The 25,147-nt window shown below is 43.0% G+C and overlaps 1 protein-coding gene across 2 annotated transcripts in view; it reads right to left on the bottom strand.

Moving 5' to 3' along the window:
- Positions 1–17,072: 17,072 nt before the first annotated feature.
- PIGN (phosphatidylinositol glycan anchor biosynthesis class N) overlaps positions 17,073–25,147 on the bottom strand; it is a 110,197-nt gene continuing 102,122 nt past the window's right edge. For both annotated transcript variants that reach the window (XM_075728168.1, XM_075728164.1), the window contains 2 exons: positions 24,928–24,980; positions 17,073–17,442 (listed from right to left, as the gene is read on the bottom strand). In XM_075728168.1, the coding sequence (XP_075584283.1) occupies positions 17,319–17,442; positions 24,928–24,980 (177 nt within the window). In that variant the 3' untranslated portion in view covers positions 17,073–17,318. The remainder of the gene's footprint in view (positions 17,443–24,927; positions 24,981–25,147) is intronic.

The raw sequence follows: 25,147 nt of genomic DNA, 5'->3' as shown, positions 1-25,147 counted from the left end.
AAAAAAAGAAGCAGGAAAAAAAGCAATTACAGCTGCACGTGCATTCAGGAAGGGCGGATGCGTGGCAGCTCCCCGGCGAGGGGCCAAGCTCCGGCTGCCGGCCCAGCCCGGCGGGGGAACCTCTCGCACACGTCAAGCCCACAGGGGACAGACGCTCCCTTTCTTTCCCAAACTCCCTCAGTCCTGAAAAAATATCAAAGCTCAGGTCTTTGGGGCACCCTGCCAACTTCAAGGGAGTTGGTAGTGAGCAGTGGGATGGGCTTAGTTTTGGCCCATTTGGATCACGAGGCGCAGAGGGTTGCCTCCCCAGCGGCAGTATTTGCCCCGAAAAGGGTGATCTACCTAGATGATTTCTACCAGAGGGCACGAGTTGTCTTCAGTCTCCATCTGCCAAGGGCTGCGATAAGGGAGGGGAGGGGAAGGACGAGCAGAGAGAGGCCAGAGTTATTAGTCCATGTCCTCAGGAGAGGCCATCCCTCTCTGCCTCCCTCTCAAAGCCAATTTCAGCTGAATTCAAAGGAGTCTCAGAGGTGTAAGTCTCAAAAATAGCTGAATTTCTACAAGGCTGATCAGACATAGCAGCCTGGGAGAGTAAGAGATCCCAGGGAAAAGCACGTGGCCAGGACTGGGCACAACCGGCCGGTGGGTCCGCAAACGCCACTCGTCCGGCTGTCCCCTGCCTGGGCACCCGGGGGACGTGGCCAGGCAGCCAGGGGACAGGGGCACAGGCACAGCCTTGCCCAGGCTCCGCCGGCTCTTCTGCTCACAGGACGTAGCCTCAAACAATACAGGGTATTGCTGGGGAAGGGGGAACAATTTTTAAAGTTATTTTTCGTGACTGATTTCCTTGATGGGGGGTTTCTGTGCTACAGATGCAGACTCGGCATCAAATTCTGTGGCTGCAGTTTGAAGGTGCATAATCTAGGTTGAAAACAAGCTCCATATTTTCAGACGTGATGGGGATTTGTCGTGGATGCTACATGAACACAAAGTTTTCTGCTCAGGGTTGCACACATTTCTTCAGTGACTTCCAGTTAGAGCTGTAGGCTTGATGCAGTAATATCTGGTAGCTGACCACACTGGTCCTTTGAGCCTTAATAAAAAAATGAGAGTAAGCTAATCACTTTCTGTTATAATTGAATAGGTTTCACACTGTATCAGACAGAACAAATACTCATCAGTTCTCTTAGTCTACTGATGAGATTGCAAGCAAAAAGTGGGGAAGAGAAAAAAAATTCCTTCACCTTTGCTTGTGTATCAGAAAGCAAAAAAAGAAAATGAAACAAAGCAAACAAACAGACGCAAGCCCTTCTTTCGCAGCCCATTTTACAGATTTCTTCAAAAAAACCCCAACCCCACAAGGATCTCCATTAAAAGACAGATTCAGTTCCCGTCACTTCTGACAGGACTTAACAGAAGTAATGCAGGTTTGTTTTGCTTACAGTTCTCTGTGCATAGCTGGTGGTAATTCTTCTTACTGAGCACTGGGGCATTCTTCTTTGTGAAAAAAATCAGTGAATATTTAATTCATAAATGTAAGAGAGGTGATGAGCAAAATACACAACTAATAAAGATAAATGGCTTTTGTACTCATGAAGGCTTCTTATTAAAGAGTCAGTGGAAAAAGTGTCCCTGCTGGGCAACGAGAACAAAATAAATTGTGGACTTTATACTGCAAACACAGCATTTAAAAAAAAAAAAAAGAAAACAACATTAATGCATGATTAAGGTTGAGCGTTTAAATCTACAGAAGCCAGCACAAACATGAAGGAAGATTCCTGCGGCAACGTTAATTGGGACGTATTGCAGACTGCGTTATTGATGATTGCATACATTCAGTTGCATAAACAAATTGCCAAAGCTGTATACAACTGGAATGCAAATGAGGGATGTGCTGCCATGTGGCTGCTTCTGCACTGTGAGACCCACTGGGTAGCAAGTGCAGCAGGTATGGCCAACAGGTCACCTACAGATACAAACACATGCGCATATATATTACATGTATAAACATAAGGCAAAAAAACCCCCAACCTACCAAATCTTCAAGATACATCTTCTAGTTATTTGTGTTTATTTATTTGCAGGCAAGTTAACAAAGACTGTGGCTAACAATGCATTCCTTTAGTGCATGCATAATTTAGTTTACTTCATCTGTTGTATCTGCAAATGCTGAAACATGACAAGAATGTAACACTCCTGAAGTTGTAAAGTACTTCTATTTAGTCATTTCTATGGCCGGATGAAAACTTTGTGTTATTTCATGTCCCATATTGCTAATAAAAATGCAGCTGAGCTAACACGCCCCAATCCCTATGCCTGTTTTCCAAAGCACAATGTCCTGGGGCCATATTCTCTAAATTGCCTACAAAGGCTTTGGAACAACACAAAACCAGCCCACAAAAAGACCCCATCCATCCTGGCAAGCACATACTAGTGCTATGCTGGAAAGGCTAGTGTCTGTCTCGGCTCCAGCAAGTATCATTGGACCGTATTGGCACCGGGTGATCAAAACCTGGGAAATGGCATTTAGCCGATGCTGGGGTGGGGGGTGGGGGTATTAGCTGCATTACTACGGTTCGCAGAGACCCCAACTGAGATCAGATTCCCGCTGCACGCAGTACAAAGGTAGCAATATGAAATTGCCCCTCGTGTCCAGGTAGGCTATTAACCTTTCAGAGAAGGGGTAAGCGTGGGTCATCCTGTCAAATGATTCCCATTTCACGGAGGAAGTACTGATGTGGGCTGTACCTCCTACCAAATGCTGTGGATTGCAGTGAGAATTTCAGTGTCATGAAGTTTTGTTCAAAGTGAAATCAAGTGCAAACAGGTGCTCCCAGACACTTTATCAAGTTGCCCGAGGTCACACGCTGTGGCAGAGCCCAGAGACACCGATTTCCCCAATAGCGTTTCTCATAACTCTTCCCGCCTTTTTGTGCCTCTTATTTTATCACAAAAATAATGGAATTGCTCATGCAGTGTAGCATCTTCATTGCTACTTTTGCTTCCAGGTTCCCCAGCATCTGAGCATAGGGTGGAACAGATAGGGGGGACATTTGGCTTAGATGATTCAACTAATCTCATGCAAATGTACTCGGCAGTCTTGGTACCCATCGTGCTTTCACCTACATAATGGCCAAGACAGCTGAATATTGCTTTTCCCAAAGATAATAGCATTTTTATGCATTATTCCTTAAAGCTTTTTGTGCTCACACACTGAAAAACAGCTCCAGCTGAGGAATAACAGAAGTCAATATACTTAGACTCTGTCCAGGTAATTATGCATCCTCCTCCCATGTTAGCTGAAGAGAATATGATGATGATGGAACATCATTAACATGTCTGGTTTTTTCCTCCCTTTTCTTACCTTCAGCATATGAAATGGAAAACTGCAGTTAAACATTTATCATTACATCTTTTCTGGCTTGTATTAGAAATGCTGCCTGCCTGCATTATCTTGCATTGAGAAGCAGGAAGGATTTTGCAGGCAAGACAAAACATAGAACTGGTTTAAAACAGAAAACAATAAACTTGCCTCTCCTGATATGAATTTGTGTGATTTACTGATTTCTGAATTGTCTGAGTCCAGAGGAACAACCACCACCACCAAAAGACTATATATATATAGTTTCCTTCAGTAACAGAAGCGAACCCAAGCCATTCAGTAATGCTAATGGCAGAGTTGTGAGCTGCTCCTCCACATCCCTCACCCACTCTCAAGTTAAGTCGCTAGTCATAAAATCCACCCCAATGTACCTTCTCTCCAAGGAATTGGGATTGATTATGAAAAGGAATGCTAGCGATTTTTCCCTCTTCACAGCTGAACAGACATTGCTCCTGCCCATGCTCACATGAGTTGACCAATATACAAAGAGTTTTCAGTGAAGGTTGGGATTTCAAATTTGAGACCGCGGGAGCTGGAGGATTTGGCTGGAAGGAGTGGGGTGGGTTGCATACGAGAAGACAGTCAGCTCATCGCTTCAAGCAGAACCATTACTTGGAAAAGTTGCAGCAACACGGCACCTGTAATAGCATGTGCACATTGCTCACATGCACAAAGCCACAACCTCCATATAGGTCCAGTGTGTCAAACCTGGCTTTAAAAAAGGAATGATAATAGACTTACGAATTGGATTCAGCGCTTAAATTCTGTAACAACCAGCCTTTAAGTTACATTCTTGAGAGCGCATTTTGACTGTTGATCTATGATCGACCTTTCAATCCATTGGCTTCCATGGCCTTTGGGAAATTCCTGCTGATTTTGGCGGTTGTTGGCTTATATCCAAGGTCCATGCATTACTGGAACATAAAATCTATTTTGGTGCTTTAAACAGATATGAAGAAAGATCTAGGCCCTTCTCCCCTCCGACTACAAAAATATGACTACTTTCACAGTAGTTGTATGTCATGCTGTTTGATCATCACTCAGTGTCTTTCAAGCTGTTCCATTAGGAGGAGAAACTGCTGAGGAATTCAGGTATTTTTATGCAGTCCTGTTGATTTTGCAAAGAAGAAGGAGAAATACAAAAGCCTTGAAGATAGTCTAAATCAAATCACAGATAATTTCTTTATCATTTTCTAGCCTGCACTCAAACCTGTAAAGAGATTCTTCAGCCATTCTCTCTGGATCGTATTTCCAACTTTTTTCTGTCTCCAGGACTTTCGAGCTCCTTTTTTCTGTTTCCTGGCTACTCTGGAAAATACACACTCCAGTAACAGTATCCTATTGCTTAGATCTGAATTGGGGCACTAGGAAAAAATCCTTTCGCCATCCTTTTCTGTTTCTTGTTAATTACCTAGGGCCTATGTTTTGGGCACTGAATCCATTCATTTTTATTCCAAAAAGGGAGGTTATCATCTTCCTGCATGTCTCCTGAATGAAAGAAACCATCACACTGATGTACTTTAATTAAGTGTCACCCAACCACCATGGATTTCAGACATATTTTAAGAGAGATGATATCAGGAGAGGTAAAATGAAAAAAAAGAAAAATTAAAATTATGGAGTCAAAAAGCTTCCCAAGAAGCAAAAAACATGCAACAGTAGCGTGTACTGCTCTGTGCTGAAGTAAAAGCATACAGGGTTCATTGTGAAGGTTTCATGCTTGAGTGAATGCCTGATGAATACAGAGCAGCCATTGCTTTCAGGTATCTGCTGGAGATGGAAGTGGTAACCCGAGGAGCATATGCTTCTGACAGTGACATAAGCCCAAATATTCTCCTTTAGAAGGGTTACAAGGAGAAAGTAGTAGACTCCACTTGTAGTCCTACTTTGCTAAATTTCACTCAGCCACATGAAATCATTCCTGCAGAGTTTGAAGAAAGTTTGTTACAAGGAGTCCAAAACCAATTTCATCCGAATGACCCTGATTTGGACCTTCAACCTTTGCTTAACACATGTGGTTCAGAGCAGCTTTTTCCACCTTCAGCTTCAGGAACTTCCAAATACACTGCAAGAAAGGGGCTTGTGATGAAGCAAAGTTACTAACAGGATTCCTGGTGGGCAGCATGAGGCCAGTGCAGGATGAATGCTGGGGAAGCTTCTCAAGTTACTGGAAAACAAAACCACTGTTTGTTGGGAGGTTGAGGGTTTTAGCTTTTTTTGGCCTAATTCCATTTCCAATTAAGCCATTTAGTGAAAGCAATATTTGGCCAAAGCAGAATGAGATTTTCATGGAACAACAATAAAATATTTAATATGTTTATGTTCCCAAAAATTAAAACCAAAACAAACCAGAACAAAATGCACAGAACAAAACACTGTTCTGAAATGGGCAGACTAGATCAGCCTTTTGCTGGAATACCTTCATTTTTGTCCTAAGTCTGAGAAATGCAAGGCAACTGACAACTCCCACTTCATCAATAGCAGCTGGGGATGCTCCATCCATGATGAGCTCCAATCTGTTTACAGTACTACCTACTGCTGCCATCCTGATTTAAGTGTTATACGAGAAAGTTTTTCCCTTTTATAAGGTCTCTTAGCCAGACTCTGGTCCTCCAGGACACTTAAGCACATGTTTAATTGAAGCGCGTGAGCAATTCTTGAACTTAAGAGAGGACCTGACTCTGCCCCACCACAGTCAGCAGAGCCAGACTGTTTGAAGTTAAGCACATGCTTAAGTGCTCTGCTGGATTTTTGCCCAAACTGTCGATCTTTTACAGTTAATCATTTATCACCCTGCTTATGTGCTGGTAGTTATGCTTCAGTGTGCAAATATGGAAATTGCTTTCATAAAGCTCCGCGCACCGAGCACAAATAATGCTTTCTCAGCCTTCTACAGGAGTTCTCCAGTCCTGTGACGTCTCAGATAGATCAAATGGCACTTAGAACTGGCAACAAAGTTACTTCTCTGTTAATTAAACAGAATCATTACTGTGTTCCTCTTCTTAATAGTTAGGCGCATTCACAGACTTGCAAAACAAACAAATAAATAATGCCATTTAGCTCTAACCTGACAAGTATCACGCATTTTGCCTTTAGGAGCGTGTACATCGATCCATCTTACACACACCGCCACTCCTAGAGCGAGAATGGGAGCAAGCTGTCAAATGCATGATAAGCATATTTGCATAACTGTGGCACAGATTAAGTTAAATAACTGCCTACGATGAGGGTATTTGCAATGTATCACAAGGTAATTCTCCCAAACACAAGTGACCATTTTAATTTTTCTTTCCCTCCCTGAGGTTAACTGCTGTGAACTACAGGGGAATGGCACCTCCACTTACCTGAGCCCCATTGCTTCGTATTCAGAAAGCTCACAGATCCCATGATTTTTCACAAAGAATTAAAATTGCCAGGAGGAGAGAAAATATAGTTGCTGCCGTTCAGTTCCAATATATTGTATTGGAATGATAGGCGGCAACGGCACCTTGCTGAAATAGAGCCTTAAAATACAATTAGTTGCAGTTCCATAGATTGCAGAGCCAGTTATTCTGCGCTCCTGCCCATGGGGCCTTCCATGCATCCACTAATGAAAAGGCTGCTTTTCCCCAGATGTCAGGTACTTTTGCAAGGAATGAATACCGGGAAGGGAAAATGACAGAGTCTGTTCCCTTGCTCTGTAGAGCAATTTTTGTAAAAATTTATTCTCTGTCAAGCAAACTGCCTGAAAAAAAAAAAAATGCAGTCAGCCACTTTTTCTAAGAGGAATCTTGAGCACTTCTCAGATTGAGTCATATTAAAATGAATTAATGCCACCAGCTGGCCTCTTAATCATTAATTGGAAAAAAAAAAAAACCCAAACCCCAAGCTTTAAGTATCATTAAAAAAAAAATCTTAAACAAACAAACAAAAGCAACAAACCAAGAAAACAGGCTCCCCCATGATAGACCGGTTGCCATCAGGGCCTACTGAACAGGCCAAAACTCATCCCCTGAACTGTCCTGAGCTCCGGCGCTGACTCTGCAAACGCTCCCAAGCTTCTGCTGCAGATCCAGGCTGGCAGATCAGGTCCTGGGCCACCCAGGACACAGGTGGCAGAGCAAGGGTAGGAGGGACCCTCAAGGGGAATCGCAGACAGCCCCGCTCGGGGGGCGGTGGGGGAAAATCTTAGGCTGGGTTTACTGCATGACTGTTTTGGGATTAGCAGGGAAATAAAGCCCCAGGAAATGGAGGAACTTAGGACAACGCTTCAGAAGGCTTGCATGCGATTCCGGTCCCAGGCAAAGATTTGGCTGTCATCCCAAATACTAGGAGGTTTTCCTTCACTATGTAATTCTTTAAAAATGATATGCACATTTCATTTCTGCTTTTGGCTGTAAATACCAGTCAATTGCCAAGTTACATGAGAGCAAGTAAGTCAGTAGCATTTTAAAGGAAATACCATGTGTTAACGTAGGTTAGAAGAGACGCAGAAAGATAGCGCTTGTATGAAAAAATGCACGGTGGTGAAATGGGTATTTCCCTTTCACAGTAGGTCAGATATAACAAGCTTCCTCCTCAAAGGCCCTGATGGAAAATATCCACTCATTTCTGGAGATCTGGTGAGATAAAGACACAAACATTGAGCAGCTAAATATAGCTCTGGATAGCAGTGCTTTGTACAGTAAGTTCTAGCGTCTCTTAACTTAATATGGAAATTGATACAAAACCAAACTAACAGTATTTTCAGAGCCTGTCTCTGCTTGTGTGCTCACCGGGACTCACACCACCAAATTTCAGCCCCTGTTGAAATTACTCTGCAGTTTTTGTCTTGCACTGTCTCATATGCCAAGAAGATGGAAAAATGATGTCCAGCAGAGAATCATGTCTATTGAGATATATAAAGGTTACTCCACAGAAAGTCAATATGAGAACTGTGCTCAGAATGCCTTGTCCTTTAGCATTTCTGCAAGAGCGATAAGCTCCATTTAATTAGAGGAGTTAGGTCTTGGTCAGAGATTTCCCCAACCCTAAATGCCAGTGGTTCAATTTTGCAACGTTTGTTACTGGACACATGCCCTTTGGATCCGCTTGCGGTTGCTGAAGCTTGGGCTCAGGCTTGAGCCCGACTGCTGGAGCAACGCTGCAAACCCCCTGAGGAGGAAGAGGAGGCACAAGAACAGCGACAAGCCGTGCTAGTGACACATGGCTCTCTCGTACTTCTCCTCCCACCTTGCTTTGAGGCAAGAATGTTGGACCCAGGCGTGATTGCACTTGCAGCGATTTAAATTCTCCAGGCCTGACTCTGCACTACCCTGTCCCTTGCTCAGCCACTGGCCCAAGCGCAGGGCGTGCAGAACTTAGCAGCCTGTACGCTGGATCACAGGATAATTCAGGTCAGGAAGGACCTCCTTGCAGCAAAGGTGACACCCTGAGAAGCAGAGCTGCAGATGGCAAGAAATTCAGAGCAGAAGTGGGCTCCATCACAGGTCGTTTCCCATTGCAAGCACATTCAGCTGGGGATCCTGGTGCAACGCTTTCTCTCTCCCCCTCTCAGAGAATGCACTGGATGATATCCAGCCATTAACAGGTTTGTCAGTGGTACTGACGCGAGTAAAAGGCAAACCTGTATGTCAGCTTCACCTTTGTAGCATTAAAGGAAATAAAATTTAGAAAAAAAAAAAGCATTTGCTCTTACAACTCACATGGAAAATGAAATGCAAACAAAATAAGGTGTGTTTTGCTCTATTTCCACTTGATATTATCCACCTTCAAAATTAGAAGTTACGAAGCTTGCTGCCAAGCATAAGGCAATAAATAAACAAATAAAGAAAATATCAACAAGCTTGATTTCAAAGGTCACAGGAAGGGGGCGAGTGCCATGCTTTCAGCCTCCTGCTTCGCCTTTTCAGTCCTCCTGAAATGCTAAACTGCTGTGCCCTGCCCTGGGGTGAGGAGGAAGCCCTTGCAGGAAGCAGCTGAATTCAGAGTCTCTTTAAGCCAATTAACCAGACTCAACCCTGCACATCCTCATTAACGTAACCAGTCCAGGAGAGACTAGTAGATGAAAGAGGTGTAAATAATTTGGTGACCACCACTCACTGTGACAGTCAGTTCCAGCTCACCATGAGTGCTGTCTCGCTAATGACCAGGGCTGATCCAGGGCTGTCCCACACACGTGGCAGCAGTGCAAGACAGGTTCCCAAATCTTCCCCAGCCATGGCAGCTCACAAAGCAGCTGCCCAAAGACAACACACAGGAGAAGAAAGTCGATGTTTCTTGCCTTCAGGCTGGATGAAGCCATGTGATGATGGAGAAGGGGGCACCTGGAGCTGCCCCACCACTGTGACACAGAGCACACCCCAGAGCAGGTGCAAGATGGAAATGTTCTCCCTTCCCCACCACAACTGTAGCTCCCCAAAATATTCTCTCCAGCTGGCTCCTGCTCACAGCACCCCACATCTATCAGGGTGCAGCAGCAAGCCTGGCACCCTCCATGCTCTCATCCTCTGAGAGAAGTATCCTCACCAACCCAAAAGCACAGGAAAAGGGACTGCAAGATTCATGCAGACAATTTTGAAAAGCGATGAGCATCGCATCCTTACAGATTAGCTGGGGTGGCAGGAGCTGAAATGACATTTGTATCATGGCTTGGCCAAACCAGACACCACAGTTCAAGGGTGATGCTGAAGAGCAAGGTTTGGGTAAGACCAGGAATGTTCATTCATAGCTTTGTTCTCATTCTAGAATGCGAAGGCTGTAGCAGCCTTAAAACAGCCACAGCATGCATTGAAATTGCCAAAGCTTGTAAAATCTGATTTACTCTGTGAGGGGGAAGGGGAAGTCATTTAGTTTGAGTCATAAGAGGTCTTGATACAATCTAAGCTTCATCATCTCTGAAGAAACAGCTCATTCCCTGGACGGATATCAAAAGGCTGCCGTGTAGAGCCTTGATAACACAACAGCAGAGAACAATTCCTAGCACTGAAGATTACAAGATCTTTGTATCACCTGCTCTTCAGTACAGCTTCTCTCGCATTACACCACCTGATAGGCACTCCATGTTTATGGTTAGCTCTTCAGGAGTCCATGGCTCTGAAAGCAAGAGGGTAAGAGCTCTGCAGAGTTTTTTACACTATGAGTGTAGTTAAAAAAAAACCAAAAAAATTGTGCAGCCCCAGGCATAAATAACAATGTCGATCTACCTGCCTTTCCCTGCCTGAGGTTTTCACTGTCTGGAGCCTCACCTGCTCTAGGAGTCAGAGAGTCTGCAACTCTGCTACAGGTGAAAGAAGGCAGGCAGGAGGGCTCGGGGAAATTCTGCCTTCGTGCCCTTAGCAGAAAACACAGGGGCCAGGTGATACCTGCACTGGCCAGCAAGGCTCTGGCTGGCTCAGAGCCCCCCCTTTCTGTGGACCGAGTCCTGTCCAGGCCCCATGAAGAAGGATGATGCTTGAAGACCCACAAGTAGCGGAAAAGAAACCTTAAACTCAGCTGAGTATAAAATTTTATTCCCTACCTTAGCTCCTAAGGTTGGGGAGGACTTTTTATTGCTGATGACATTTGTTTCTGGAAAGGAGAGGAATATGCATCCGTGGGAGGGAAGAGTTGACTTTGTCACACACCCCATGGGGCTGTGTAAAATAGCTGAGTGGGAGAATTTTTGACACCTCCCTGTGCTGGCGTAAACCCAAAAGTGCAGGCCAAGACTCTGGCAAGAGCCTCCCCTGGGGAGACACAGGAATAGCACAGCCAATCCTACCTCTCCATGAGAGCTGCTCTCCAGCACTCCTGCGGCCTCGGCTAGAAATTAAATTCACAAATGGCACAGAGATGTAAGAGACCAGTGGGGGAAAGGGAAAGGGCAGCTAAGGTTGCTACCACTATGGCCCAACCAGAGCAAATGGCAAACAAGAACAGACCCCTGCAGAGCAGCACTGGGGAAAACCCAATGCGTGTGTTGCAAATGTTCCTCCATGCTCATCGTCCCCTTTCTGCTCTCACAAGAACGGATATAAAAATCAAAACCTACTTTGTGGAAAAAGACACTATGGAAGCCATAAGCAGAAACAGTAATTGATGTAGATGGTACTTTGGACAGCCATATCCACTTGCCTGCATACCAGAGTATATGGATTATTCCTACTACCATAGATGAGCAGCACCAGAAGCAGTGGGGTGAAATGCTGGTTTATTACCAGCCCCCCGTGGTAAGAAAAGACACCAGGCTTGAGCTCCTATGCAGTCTCCTGGGAAGCTTGCAGCACCAGACAGTATGTACCTCCAGTGCTTTCACTTGGTAGGTAGGACATCCACTTGGCCTTCTCATAGATAACAAGCAGTTTTGACATGCTTGCAGAAGATGTGCCTTCAGGGTGGCAGCCCTGTGGGTCCCACCTTTCTACTTCTTCAGTTGATACCTTCACATCATACCAACACCAGCTGTTCAGCTGCTCCCATCTGTGAATTTGCTCTACAAACAGTAGTTTTGCAAAGAAATCACTCCAGCAATGGAGGCTGGGATGCTCAATGGTACAGCTGACTATACCTGTGTGTACTGAAATGACAGTAATGTGCTGTAGACAGAGGACTCAAGACAACAGTTAGGTCACACAAAGCTGACGATACAGTACCCTGCAATGACACAGTGCACCTTGTAGACTGGCGCTGAGGTGGCTATAGCTCTCCATAGCAGAGACTCACTGGATCAAAGGAGAATAGATTGGCAGATTCCCATGCCTACATACAGAATCTTCTGTGGCAGCAACTTTCCACCTGATCATGGTTGCTCCTTGTCTTGGCTGTATGGCATGACTACCAGCAGTGGGCACATGCCCACCTTCTGGCAAGTCTGCAGGTATAGTCTGTAACAAATGCGAAATATCTTCTATGACTGAGGCCAATTGTGCTAGCAACATGCCCAGTAGGACCACCGGACCACTACCTAGTGGAAAAATTACTCCCTCTCCAGTGCTCAGACGCTCTCGAGAGGCACTCCAAAGCTGCACAGATGACTGAAGGCCCATGATACAATATTCTTCTAGTACTCAACAAGCAGATGGAGGTTTGTGACTCGTTTCTCCCAGCCAAACTTCCTGCAGAGGGATGACTAGTTTCCAGAGCGTTAAACAGACATGCGATCACAGCCAAATGCCAGATGGCTGGCAAGAGTATCGGAGCAGCCCTCATGACGAATGTCTAGCCTTGGCTGCCAGCATCACATACCATATGTATCAACTCCCAGATAGGAAGGCCTGGCTGCAAGTTGGGAGTGTGACACAGGGGTACATCAGCAGTGCTGGACAGGGGAAGAGATGGAGCTGTTGCGGAAGTTGGATAAGCAGCATGAGGGGAGTAAGAACATCAACAAGTTGATTGTGGAACATATTCCATCAAAAACAACTGAACAGATAAGTGATAAGAGGACTACATAAGAGTCCTGTGAAAAGAAGGGAAAAAGATCAAGAATGGACGGAACATCGAGAAAAATAGGGAGAACATCCTGTGGGCATTGGCTCATGTGTAGAAGTGGGGCTGAGGTCCCATTATCGAAGAGTGATTTCTGATTGGTTGACATCTGAAAAGCTGCCCATTCTTTGGGGAACTTTTGAAAAGGTGATCAAAGGGAAGGAAGATCCATCAATATTGATTGATGAGGGGGTTGAGGACTGCTATTCATGCCTGTTTATGAAGTCCACTGAGTTGAAAGCAAGCCAAGGTCAGAAGCACCAAATGGCCCACAAGGCTGCTCCTTCTAAATCACCAAAGGAGTGGATGAAGAAGCGGGCCAAGAAGCAGACACAATTCTTACGATTCCAGTGGCTGTTTTACGTGGATAGAGGGGAAACTTGCCATATCATCCTGGATGATGTGGAATCCCTGAGGTGCAGTATCCCACCAGACGAGGTACACAAGGTGTTCAAGTAGAGATGGGAATTGCCGGGAACATTCAAGGGCGTAGGTGCCCTCAGAACTATTGGCCAGGCGTACAACTCGGCGTTCTAAGCCACGATCACGACAAAAGAGATCTCTAAAAACATCAAAGAGATGAGTAAGAATGCGGTGCCAGGACCAGACGGGCTTAGTTTGAGAGATCTTATCAAGACAGATCCTCACTATACCAAATTAATGGGGCTTTTCCATCTATGGTTGGTATCTGGTATTGTACCGGGCATGGTAAGAGAATGTCAGACTGTGTTAATATCAAAATCTGCTTTACCAGAGCATGAGAATGACATCAATAATTGGAGGCCAATTACCATGGGACTGACCATTTTCAGGTCGTCCTCAAGGATTTTAACAGCAAGGTTGACTAGGGTGTATCCCATTAATCCATGATAAAGGGGGTTTATGAAGTCATCAGGATGTGCAGAAAATCTGAAATTATTATAGCTTTTAATTCATAATGCCAAGAAGGAACATTGACCCCTGGGGGTAGTTGTCTTTGATTTAGCGAAAGCCTTTTGACACTGTAAGCCATTCTCACATCATTTTGGCTCTTAAACAGAATGGTGTGGACAATCATATTATTGCCCTGATTGCAAACTTGTATCATAACATCAGTACTCATATTGACCTGAAGAATGAACAGTCGAAACCCATTGGGATTCAGATTGGTGTAAAACAGGGCAATCCAATGTCCCCCATTTTATTTAACTTACCTGTGGATCCCCTACTATGCTTGTTGGAGGAGGAAGGAATTGGATTCCAACACTGTTCAAAAAATATAACAACTATGGCTTTCGTGGATGACTTGGTACTGTTGAGTGGTTCTTGGGGAGGAATGCAGAAAAATATTGAAATTTTGGAGGTCTTTTGAGAACTAACTGGCCTCAAGACGCAAGTGGAAAAGTGCCACAGCTTCTACATCCAGCCGACAAAAGACTCTTACGCAATCAATGACTGTCCTTCATGGATGGTTAACAGCACCCCCCTCAATATCATTGAACCCAGCAGCTCTGAAAAGTACCTGGGCTTATGTATTGACCCATGGACTGGAATATCAAAACCAGAACCACTGGAGAAAGTGAAGGAATGGTTACAATAGATTGGGAAGGCTTCACTGAAGCCATTTCAGAAAGTTGAAATCTTGAAAGGATATACTATTCTGCGACTGATCTACTTGGCAGACCAAGCTAACATGAAAGCTACGTACCTAGAAACCCTTGATTTGGTAATTCGAGTGGCCATCAAGGCATGGTTACATCTTCCAGCAAGTACTTGTGATGCCATCCTCTATTCCAGCACTCAGGATGGAGGTTTAGGTATCACCAGACTCTCGGGATTGACCCCAGCACACAGGTTCAAAGACTACACAGAATTGCACAGTCTTCGGACGAGACAGTAAGAGCAGTGGTTCGGCAAGAAGGTCTTGAGAAAGAATTTGAAAGACTGTGGATTGCAGCAGGAGGAGATAAGGATAAAATTCCATCTATTTTGGACCAGAGAGTGGTTATGGTGATAGTGGAGGAATTAGGTGGAGAGGAACCAGCCTCAGAATGGAAGATACCTGCTCCAAAAGTCACCTTTCTGAGACCCTGTAACTGGCAAAAGTGGGAATTTGTGAATTGGACCAAGTTGGTATCCCAGGGCCGTAGAATTTCCGACTTCGAGAAGGATAAAATCAGTAACAACTGGCTGCAATTTTATAGACGCATTCCCCACAGAAAGCTTATCATGGTGTTACAGCTAAGAGCTAATGTCTACCCCACAAGAGAATTTTTAGCAAGGGGCAGACATGAGACTCAAATTAAATTGTGCTGACATTGTCAGGTGGAGACCTGTTCACATACTACAGGTTACTGTCCTGCAGTACAGGATGCTAGGATTAAGAGACATAAACAACTGTGAATTATTGGTGGATGAGGCCAAAAAAGAAGGAATGGGTAGTATTCCAGGAGCCGCTCCTGAAAGGTGAACAAGATGAATTATACAAGCCAGACCTGGTATTTGTTAAAGGAGACCAGGCCCTAATAGTAGACATCACAGTTATGTATGAGAGTGAATCAACATCGTTGGTGGATGCAGCAGCAGAAAGTCTGGAAAGATGAACGTCTTAAAGATCAAGTTCAAGAACTGATGAATACTAATATCATTAAATTTATAGGATTTCCTTTAGGAGCATGTGGAATGGTACCAAGGCGATTATGGGTTATTAGCAGAATTAGGACTCTCCAGTTCCTGACAGGAAAAGGCTGCTCGTCATTTATCAAATCAGGCATTATTTTCTTCAGTAGATATTGTACATATATTTGCTAGTCAAGCACAGACTGTTTTAAGATCTTAATGAATTGTAATTGTGTTACTTAATGATTTGTAAATAAACTGATTCTTTCTATCTATGTAGGGACGTTAACATGCTTGGAGTCATGGCGCATCATCTATCCTGCCAAAAGACATTAATTAGCAGTCTTTACCTAGGTGGATGGGCCACCTTTACTCAACCTGGACAAGGAACATGTATAACTTTGTATGTTTGATAAATAGCACAATTTTTAGTGATGCTATCATACAATAGCACAGAAAGAAGAAAATTTTTTTTCACTCACTCCCTCCACTATGCAATGGGATCTGCTTCAAAAGCCCTTTTATTGATGGTGTGAACGCAAAAAGCTGTTTCAAAGGCAGGACACCTAGCTCTGTGCAGGCCTCCTGCTAAGCAGGAGATACAATTTTTGCTTCAGGAGTCAAAATTTTTGTGTAATTCTCGTAATAGATGACTTCAGGGAGTGATGAAGCATTCAGGTGTAGGAGGGTACTGTAGTTTGTGCCATTTAATCAGCTGTGGGCTAATGGCAGGAACACTGATGCTTGCTGTTGAAAGGGCTATGAAATTACAAGTCTATCTTGAAGCCTCCTGCAATGTATTTACAGTTACTGGGTCCCCAGGAGCACCCACAACAGCAGAGCCTCTAAGCACCCTGGCTCTTTGCTCTCACTTGTAATCAGCGTACAACCAGGGGATTTGTGTCTGTGTTTGACTGATGGTGCAGCCATTACCTAGGCTGATGCTTGTAATCAGGAGCAGAACACAAGTGGAAAGGAAAACAAGGAAAGAAAGGAAAAAAGTTTCTGTGTGGCATCATTCTATGCAAACCACCCACTCTAGCTGCAGCTTCATGACCTCTTCATGCTGATCTAACTCTGGGCTGCCACTGATACAACCAGCCCTAACCTTCCTGCCTGCCCCACCACAGGCTGGACCAGGGAATCTGTCTGAATGCTATTTTACAATTCTTTTATCAGGTTCCTTTTCATTTGGATCAATTACCTGAGCTAGCATACTGCTCAGCTCACCCAAGCACAGGAGGCAGCAGGAGAGCATGGTCAGCGGCAGCAGTTCACACCAAGGTTAGCTAAAAGCTGCTGTCTTACAGCAACAGCCTCACAGCGCACCAGTCTTAACCTGCCTCAACGTATTCTCACATGCACATTGACACAGCTTGCAAAAAGCATAGCCAGTTTCAGAGATATTCAAATGCGTATGCCACACTGGCAACATACAAATCAGTGACCTGCCCAGACTGATTTCATTTATGCTTTAGTCTGTGAGATGCTTATGCGAGACATGACATCAAGCAGATGATGCAGACCCCTAACGAGAGTGAGCATGAAAGACAAACAGCTGGCAGACAAGTAATAACATCCAAAAAAAACCCTCAACAGATGATTGCTTATTTCTTTTAAAAACGACTTTGTTGCTGTTTTTATTTTCAAGAAATATGTACACTTGGAGAATAAAGCTGAGGCTTTTTTAGGCCCACTGATGTCTAAATGGTGATCTCCAAATGCAAATTTCAGTCACGGGACAGCATTTAACCCGTATTAGCAGAGTGCCCTGGTCCCTGGATGGGATTTTGGCACTCTAGTCCATTAACTTATATTTACATTCCAGAGGTGGAGGTTGGTTCAGAGGAAGCCTGAGGATGTGAACAAGGCAGGAAGATTTATCGCTTTATCACATGGAATGGTGCTTAGTCCTTCTGGGAAGTTCAAGTCTCTTTGTAGTTAGCAGCTGGGCCAGTCCATTCATCACCATCATAAATATAGTCAACGACATCACCAGCACATAGTGGCTAATGCTGCAAGGAGGAGACAGATAAAAGAAGTAAGAGAAAAATGCAAATTTGCAGAGTAAAAAAAATCCTGACATAAACAACCCTCTATTTTTTTTTTTTTTTTTCTTTTTAACAAGGCCTAATTATTAGCCTAGTATGTTATTTTATATATGCTGTTCCTGGAATACAACTATTATGGCAGCACTATCATGTAAAAAACAAAGTCTGTGACAAAATAAAACAGTGAGGACAACAGAAAACACAACTGAGCGTATACCAAGTGAATAAGAGGTACTGGGCGTATTTTTCATTCAGGTGGGTAATTCAACGTATGTGACTGAAAACATTGCAAAACTTCTGTTTGCTGTGAACAGATAACGAAGAATCTAGGGAGAACTTGCCATTAGGTAGACATTCCTTGGTAGTAAGACAACTCAGATATCTATTTATGTCAGCTGAAGCGCAATTTTCTAGAGAAAACACTATTCCAGTGACAAGCAGCTTTAAGAAAAAAAACACACTACTTTTTTACTCAACATTTCTAAAAATCGCAGAATTCTCTGTGTGGTAACACATGGTTTCAAAGAGATTAAACAAATGAGTTCAAGAGTGGCTAATAAACACAATATGAAGATGCAGCTTCTGGGTTAGGAAGTCCTTCAGTCACTAACGATTAAAAAGGTAACAAGCAGCGAGCTTGTTCTCCACTTGCTCAGTCTGGTACCTGATGTTCACTAGTGTTACAGATGGGCTATTTAGGGTCAGACTGAGATTTGACTGAGAATATTCAGCATCCTGTGTTCAATGTCTGAATCAAGCTGCTGTTAATGTAAACCACAAGCCATTAAGAAATTAGAATTTTTCCAAAGCCAGTGACATTTCAGGCTGGAGTTGCAGATGAAACACTGCTGCACCTGTGTCCATCATGCACCCAGTGCAGCTGTTTGGTTTTTTCCTGGGACTACTGAAGATACTGGCATTCTGACATGAGAGGTACCCATACCTCCTGATGCGCCCATCTCCACTATTTCAAAGCAGATGGCTCTTCAGGATGAGTAGGGTAACTTCAGACTCAATGAAGTCTGAGTTTAGTCACAAAAAAGGACTGCAAGGAACACTTGCCAGTTTAACGACCTGGAATTTCTGCCAGAGGACTCATTCAGTTTGAGAGTTTAGCCACGGAAGAGCAATAAAGCTCATAATGCCGATGCTATCAATCCTCACGACCCCAAGACTGTGACAACCCTGGCGCTAGCCTAGCGCAATTTAGCTCTGTGAAGTGGAGAAGCACCAGCTCTTAACAAAGCTGGGCTGCTAACCAGTGTGAGAGAATAAAAGTAATCCAAAAAGTTCACGAATGAGTGGGAGCTCTTCTACAGCCAGGAAACCAGCAACCAAAGGAGTTGGGGTCTGACCAAAGTGGATGAGGAACACTGAAAGGGACTTGACTGGTACTACAAGATTTTTCTGTTTCTGTTGAGCCTGACTAAACCTTCTTACAAATACCTTGCTCAAAATACATAGTTTTAAGAAATCAATTGCAAAAATCCCCCAGCACAAATGGGCTCAGACCTCAAAAAAACATAATCCACTCCAACAGCCTGCAGCTTGCATCTCTGTAAACTCCCACCTGTACACAGCACACCTGAAAATATTCACTAATGTGAACAGCTCCAGGTTTAAAATATCAGACAGGAGCCATCTTTCCTACATGCCCTTCCTCTAAGCATCTCCCCCCTCCAGCTTTAGCTAAACAAAACAGCACGCCTACGAGAACCATACTGCTGCTCCGTTTCTGTGGGGAATGTGTCAGATCACACAGCGAGAGCACGAAGTCGGCACAAAGCATACTTTCACCTGGTCAGTGCACTTCAGACTTCGTAGTTCACAGCACATTTACAATAACAAAGATAACACAACTCCCTCAAGAGCTGCCCTTGGAAGTTCACCTGGATGTGTTACAGGCTCAGTTTCAGTTCTCCATGGGGAAAGGACATGTTGCCAACTGAAAGTCAAACCCTCCTTGCATTTATCTTCATGGCACGACGTGCTCTTGAGGACTGTACAAGCACCACAGGTACAGAAGTTTGCGTGGCTCTTAAGGGAACCGTCACCCTGGTAAATAGCTGGATGGCTCAATGTCTCATGCATTACTAGTAACACCTCAAGTTTCCTTCTCACGTGGCAACAGAATTGTAGTTTTTCGTGTAAGTAGTAACACCATTTTCCTTCTAGCTTTCAAAGAAAGCTTGAATGAGAAATCTGAAAAATCAGAAGCCAAATGAAGACCCTGCCTTTATCCCTACAGACACGCTGAGACAGTCACCAGAGGATTGGAGACTTGCTGCCATCAGCATGGTCCTTATAAAGGCATCTGAGTTCCTGTCCGCCCCAAAAGGAGCTTTTCCAGATGCGGGTGCTAATCAATGATTTTGGTGGGCATAGAGAGGGGCTTTGTCAAAGGAAAAAATTCCCCACAAACTCTGCTTAGCTACCTGTCAGTCGAGGGACTTTTAGGTCCTCCATACATTTGTAAAAAAGAGAGTGCTGCACATGCTTCTCCCTTGCTATACTGTAGAAGGCTGAATGGTTATACTCCTTTATTAAAATATCAGATGTTCAGAGTAAAGAAATATATACATGTATTATGCCACAGAGCACAATTAAAAACAATTTCAGTCTACTTGTCACATAATTACAAACAGCCAGCATCTCTGGGGCTATCAGCAACTGGTACTGCAGTGCCTGCAGGCAGCTCTGCTTGGTAAATTAGTTCTGAGGCTGGGGTAATGCTGTAATTAAACAAAAAAAGCAAGACTCTTACAGGTATATGCCACAACAGCAGTGGCAAAGTCTTAATCCCTATTCAACCCAGAACTGCACCCTTGGCTGGATCTGTAGTTACAGTGAAGTGGGTAATTCTCAAAACAAGCTTCCTCCATCAGAAGTCAAACCTGAGCTAATAAGAGAAAGGAGCAAGATTCTAGGCTCCAGGCAAGTTAGATCCATGTGGAGGAAGAAGAGACATTAAACAGGTACAAGAGAATAGCATAGTGGGGCAATGCTTATAAAGGATGAGATGGGCAGGGACCGGTAATGGTAGAGAAAGGTAGCTGGTGTAGGGATCACGGATGATCTAAGGTAAGGCAGCACTGTTCAACAGAAAGGTGAGTACCCTTTGTATGGATCAAGGTCAAACCGCAAAGCTAGTGCTAGGAAAATTATGTATCAGGGAGGAAGACACCTATTTCAGTGGCAAGGAACCAAAAGGAGAACATATGAGGTACTACCATCTCCTGGCTTTGCGACAGTGTACATTGGTGAGAAGTACTAATCAAAGACTAGAAGAATCAAACATCAGTAAAAAAGAAGGGAGGGGGGGAGGGGGGGGGGCGCGGCGGGAGAGCAAGCACATCTTGCTCCACAATGTGGCTTTCTCCCAGGACAGGCTAACTCCTAAGATGGCATACCTGATTAGAAGCTGGGAAGACAGGAAGATGGAGTAAGTTACCATAGCAATTAAAAAACTAGAAATAAAACAAGTAAAACAAAAACAACTCGTGCAAGGACTTGGAAGAGCACTTTCCAGAAGAGTCTGAGGGCCTTATTTCTACACAACATGCTACTTTGAACTGTGGGATTGTTCCCAAGCACACACTGAGACCCCAGATTTAGATTTGGAATTTTAAGTCTACTGCATTTCCAGCCCGGATCCCACACCCTCTCTCCTCTGTTTCACACAAAACAAATCACTCGGCACATCACTCCTAGCTCCTGTTTTAGAAATTGTTGGTAAACACTGTTTTCCTCCTAGTTACAAGACCTTTGTTTTAATAGTCAGTCCTAGAAGCCCCAGCATCCCAAACCTGAAACTGATTCTGTTAGCCTAAAACCTAAAAAGCAGTTTCCTGTGCTTTATCTATGTCCCCTGACCTTTCAAACTGCAGAAAAGTTAAGATTGTATCTTTCTCTTCATCTTCCAGCAACTGCTATAAAAAGAGGGAGGGAGTAGTACAGTATGTGTCTCTATAAAATTATATAATACTGTCGTATAAAGAATCTTCAGGGTTTATCTTGACTATCTGAATATACAGCTATTTACAAATTGCACATACTGTATAGATATAGTAGGCTTTAAGGCTGTAGCTCTCTATCTGTAGAGATCTATAGATAAAGCTAGATAAACATAATTTCTCTATGTTTTAAAAGGTATTTTAGTGACAAAGAAGCCAAAAAGCTAGCTATTCCATTTGTCCATTATTCAAAAAATAAAAGAATCTGTTGGAACAAACTTCTCATGATCACGTACTACACACTGATACTAGGAAAACTGCATTATTATATTTATGAAATGTAATGGTATGTTCTTCTAGGGCATATGATGCAATTTAGGATGACCTCAAGATATATGCATAGAGCGTAAGGTTAGCAGACCTCAGAAGCTTGTGTAAGCCACTGCTATGAGTTCTGTATTCACTGCAAGATTATTATCCCATTATTTTATCAAAACAACAAAAAGCACACTCTGAAAAACAAGTTCACATTGATTTTGGCACAACCATTAAGCAAAGGGGCTTGAAAACTTTCTAAGATGCCATAAATATATATGGTAATTGATCATTTACTGAGTGGAGGGAATCAATGGTGCGTTGATAATTTCCTGAATGTGGTAATACAGGACTGTGTGTTGGATCTGTTGTTGCTCAGCATTTCATTTATGATCTGGAAGAGTGGGAAAAGTAGAAATGTCTTTACATTCAAAGACAATACTTAAGTGGCATGGTGAATTCAACCAGGATAATAAAGACATCACATTGTTAAGGCAGATATGAGGCACGGTAAAATGACATGTAATGTTGTTGAGGCATGGTAGAATGAGATGTAAAAGCCAGGAGTTAGGGGTGAAATTAAAAAAAAAAGAAAACATGTCAGTTCAGTAAACGAACCCTACTTCCAAACAATGAGAGAGATCCACTAGGAAACAAAACATCACCATAAAAAACAGTGGAAGTCATCTTTTTATCACAAGGGATTTAAAAACCAGCTTTTACACATGAAACTTCTGAGCACTGGTACTGAAAACCCCAAGTATTGCCTAATGAGGGTTTCCTACTGAACTTACACATTCTTAGTAAGGGAGAGGACATACAGAAGTTTTGAAGTGTGGTAATTAGAAAATCCATAGAAAGCTATCACCACAAAGAAGAATGACTACAGAAATACACATCAGAAGCTTTGTAAATGTAGCACATATGCCACTGGACTCTGACAAACTGTAGAGGAATGAATCTTCACTGGGCAATTAAATTGCTGTTTTTTCCACCTGTGATTTCAATGATGTGGTAACCAGTAATATAAAATTAACCCCGATAATTGCACACACACACACTTCCTATCAGTGCCACAAAAAAAAAAAGGGGGGGGGGGGGTGGTGGTGCAGGGAGTGAGAGCAGCTGTCCCTAAGCGTGCTCCTATTCTTTGTTCCATGAAATCCTACACAGGTTTTGTTAAGATACAAACAGCTGGAAAAAAAAGAATTATCATTTCCTTAATTGACTTAGCCTTCTCGGGAAAGTTTTGGCAACACCTAAAATGTCAGCTGAGATGGTATATTTTCAGACCTTGCTGCCAAAGCAACAACAGACAACACTTCAATGGAAATGCCACAGAACTGTCACTGCAGTTGTAACAGGAGGACAGGAAATAACCATGTCAGTATCTCTCTCCCACTGGTTTTGGGAATTGCCCAAAACCCCATGAAGCTCATCTTCCCTTTCAGGAATAAACAAAAAAACCCAACAAACAAACAAACAAAATCTTGTGCTGTTGCCTGCTAGTTTTGCCAAGCTTGAGGATCACACATGAGAAATCTGCTCAGAGGAGAAGGTTCAGGCGCCAAAATATTGCTCATGCTAGGTAAAAGAAGGACCACTTCAGCTCTAGGCCTATGGCTTCACCTCTTTTCTTATGCAACCTAGTAATTTTTATCTTATGTGCATATACACACATACATATAAAACAAATACAAAGAGACTACAATAAAATAACGTGGGTGGCAAAGTCAAGCACTCAAAAAGTGAAGTAATGACAAAATTAAGGCTACCTGAGCATCATGCATTACCACGTTAAAAATTAATCACAAATTACTCTTTTGAAAGGACTTGTACAGTGCTTTCTTCAGTGCTCAAAACACACACATTCAGAAGCAGAATTACGGTTGTACAGAATGAGCTCCCCTAAACTCTTCGGGATAAGGCAAACTTCCAGCTGAAATGGATCCAGCAATCTATTACTGTTGTAAATCTCTACACTATGAAGACCATATATCAGAGAGGAAGTTTTTGGGTACTTGTGACAATTTATATTTTTGCTTGCTAAGTCCCAATTAGAAAGCTTCTTGCCCAGCGGAACAGAGCTTTTCTGAGGTCTTTAATATCCTTATTAATCTGCATAGGAATTCAAACTACAGGATGAGGCCATCTGATTTACCAAAAACTGACCACAGCAAGGAAGTCTGATGTCAAAGCATTGTTTCCACTGTTTGATCTAACTGTATCTCCTCCCATTAGGAACCTTCAAAAGGTAGCTACAAGCAGGAATTTGAACCTCCAAAGAAAACAGGCAGAATACGTGTGCACGTGCATACACGCATGCATGCGCTGGAGGGAACACTGGGGTTCAGCAAAGCACAGAGTAAATGTAGACTAAACAGAATATTAACAATGGGTCACTATTCAACTTCTGTTTAAGTAACAGTGTCAAGTGACCAGATTGGCTGGATTATTAACAACACATTCCCTAGTAAGCTTATTACAGCATATTATCTATTTCCACAGCTCAGGGAAGGTAAATCTGAAATGCGTATTCCTTCTATTTGTTACTTCTGGACTATCCACAGATAAGACCGCACAGTTGAAAACCTACCCCATGATGTATGCGGTGGAGGCTAGTACGACTCATAATGCAAAACAAATTCTCTCATTTTAGCTGTGATTTCTATGTTTAAATGCTACAGATTTACTCTTTCCCAACTAGGGGGAAGATAAATGCATGGGTCTCGGTAGCCACCAACATATTTGCACGAGGTTCACTAATTCACAGGGAATTGTATATGGAGGCTTAACTAGATTGAAGACGATTAAGAATTTTGATAAATTGTTATTTTAACAGTGAATACAACTAATTAAAATGCAAAACAGTAAATAAAATATTTTTTGTGTAATTACTGTTCTTTAGAAATCAAACAAATGCTTCTAACTGTATTTCTTGCCATGCTAGATTCATTACTTACTCCATGTTGCTCTGGCACAGACTTTAAGACACAAGTTTTAGCTTAGGATATATATACATGTATACATGCCTGCACATGCATTTTAAGTACGGGGAATGTCACTGAAGCATTTGATTAAGGAGAGTAATTGGAAAAAATTACAAGAGTTCTGAGTAGATAAGCAACAGCATTAACCTATGAGCCTTTAAAAATGCAATGGAGGCAAAAAAACACTGTACCTTGTTCCAATATCCAGCCAGCTTCCATAATCTTTAACCAAAAAGAAAAAATGCTAGGAAATAAAACAACTTTGATTAGTACATCAACATTGCACAATTTGAAACACAAAATTAAAAAACATGTTTTCAGGCTGTTTACTGCAAGTTTCTAATTCTTCAAGTAGAACAAGGACAAGACCTTTCCAGGAATGCTCATTTGGACCAAAGTAAAGAATAGTCT

This window comes from Pelecanus crispus, chromosome 2 (assembly GCF_030463565.1).
Source record: "Pelecanus crispus isolate bPelCri1 chromosome 2, bPelCri1.pri, whole genome shotgun sequence".
In the NCBI taxonomy this organism is placed as follows: domain Eukaryota; kingdom Metazoa; phylum Chordata; class Aves; order Pelecaniformes; family Pelecanidae; genus Pelecanus; species Pelecanus crispus.
This window is presented reverse-complemented; position numbering and strand designations above follow the sequence as displayed.